The 1,564-nt window shown below is 35.4% G+C and overlaps 1 protein-coding gene across 1 annotated transcript; it reads right to left on the bottom strand.

Moving 5' to 3' along the window:
- Positions 1-343: 343 nt before the first annotated feature.
- Positions 344-1,270, bottom strand: LOC146049508 (olfactory receptor 5AN6-like). The gene has a single exon (XM_083166049.1). It carries the CDS (start codon positions 1,268-1,270, stop codon positions 344-346), a length of 927 nt encoding a protein of 308 aa, XP_083022175.1.
- Between the last annotated feature and the right edge of the window lie 294 nt (positions 1,271-1,564).

Here is a 1,564-nt window from a genome sequence, read left to right as displayed (position 1 = left end):
ACTTCTGCACTCTCTACGTAATATGACAATTACTCCTTTACTCACCTAACATCTCAGCTGTTTTGTGCATTGAGATTTGGGGTGCTAGTTGTTTCTTGTTATCCATTTTACTGTAATGTTGTGTTTATCCTCTATTTATCTAATGTGTGCCTTATGTATGATACTGCAAACCACTTGTGGCACCCATTAAATAAAATCTAATAATGCTTTATTTAAAAAAAAAAAAAAACGCATCACCCAGTTCACGAGAGTACACATTTATCATACAATAAAATTGATCTTTACATTACAAGCCCTAATGAGATGCATTCGTTGTGGATCTTCTTAGTTATCCTGGATCATCTCAGTCTTTTAATTTGTGCAACATTGTCTTAAGAAGAACCTCCTTAACATCCTTGTTTCGCAAAGTATAAATAAAAGGATTCAGCATAGGAACGATGACTGTGTACATTAGAGCAAGGAACTTATCATACTGATTGCCCTGTGGGTTTATGTAGACAATGATGACTGTACTAAAGAATAGACAGGAAACTATCATATGGGAGGAACAAGTGGAGAATGCTTTGTGTTTACCTTCCACGCTCTTGATTTTGGCAATCGTAATAATGATGTGTGTGTAGAATCCTAAAATAAGTGCAAAAGGAGTAAGGCTTGCAAAAACAGATCCCACACTGCTCACTAATCTACTGGCGATGGGACTAGAACAAGCAAGCTTCTGTACTGAGGCCAAATCACAGATGAAGTGATTTATTTCAATGGGTCCACAGAATTTTAAGTCAGCTGTGACGAATATGGGCATTAAAGAAACAATAAAACTGATTAGGAAAGGTGTAACCACCAGAAATATAACAAATAAATGGTTCATGATTGACGAGTATCTTAACGGATGATTAATTGCTAAATCTCGGTCAAAAGCCATAACTGCAAGCAAATAACATTCGGTTATTCCAAGGGCACCATAGAAGTATAACTGTACAAAGCATCCAATAAAAGAGATCTTCTTGCCACTCACAGTCAAATTAGCTAGAAGATTGGGAACAGTAACAGACACAAATAATATTTCCAAAGCTGCAAATACAGAGATAAAATAATACATTGGACAATGGAGCGAGGGTCCGGCCTTAACAAGAACAAGAACTGAAAAGTTTCCAACAACAGTAGTAATATACATCAGTAATATAACAACGAGGAGCAAGATTTGGTATTGGTGGAGATCGGAGAATCCCACGAGAATAAATACTTTGACCTTTGTTATGTTTAATTCTTCCATCTTTATGACTTGATTTCCTAAGAACAATATGGAAAATATATATTTGCAAATGAAAATGTGTAAATAAATTTGTGTAAATAACTTTAATATAATATTCTCTAAATATACTGGTTCATCAAGAACTGGGTAGCCTGCATCTTTACTATTTTCCAATGACAGTAAAATTGATAAAAATACTTGGTACTCAGCCAAATGTTTACAACTGGGTAAGGGGAGGTGATCCGGTTAGAGACAGTTCATTCCAATATCCAGAGGTGAAAAGCTTAGGCACTCTTCAGGCTTTATGCAAAAATT

Source organism: Crinia signifera, chromosome 12 (assembly GCF_055691185.1).
Source record: "Crinia signifera chromosome 12, ASM5569118v1, whole genome shotgun sequence".
In the NCBI taxonomy this organism is placed as follows: domain Eukaryota; kingdom Metazoa; phylum Chordata; class Amphibia; order Anura; family Myobatrachidae; genus Crinia; species Crinia signifera.
Note: the sequence above shows the minus strand (reverse complement) of the source record. Positions and strands in the feature narration are given on the sequence as shown.

What these genes read in the sequence shown, in the direction of transcription:
- LOC146049508 (XM_083166049.1), bottom strand. Translation starts at nt 1,270, where the DNA reads ATGGAAGAATTAAACATAACAAAGGTCAAAGTATTTATTCTCGTGGGA.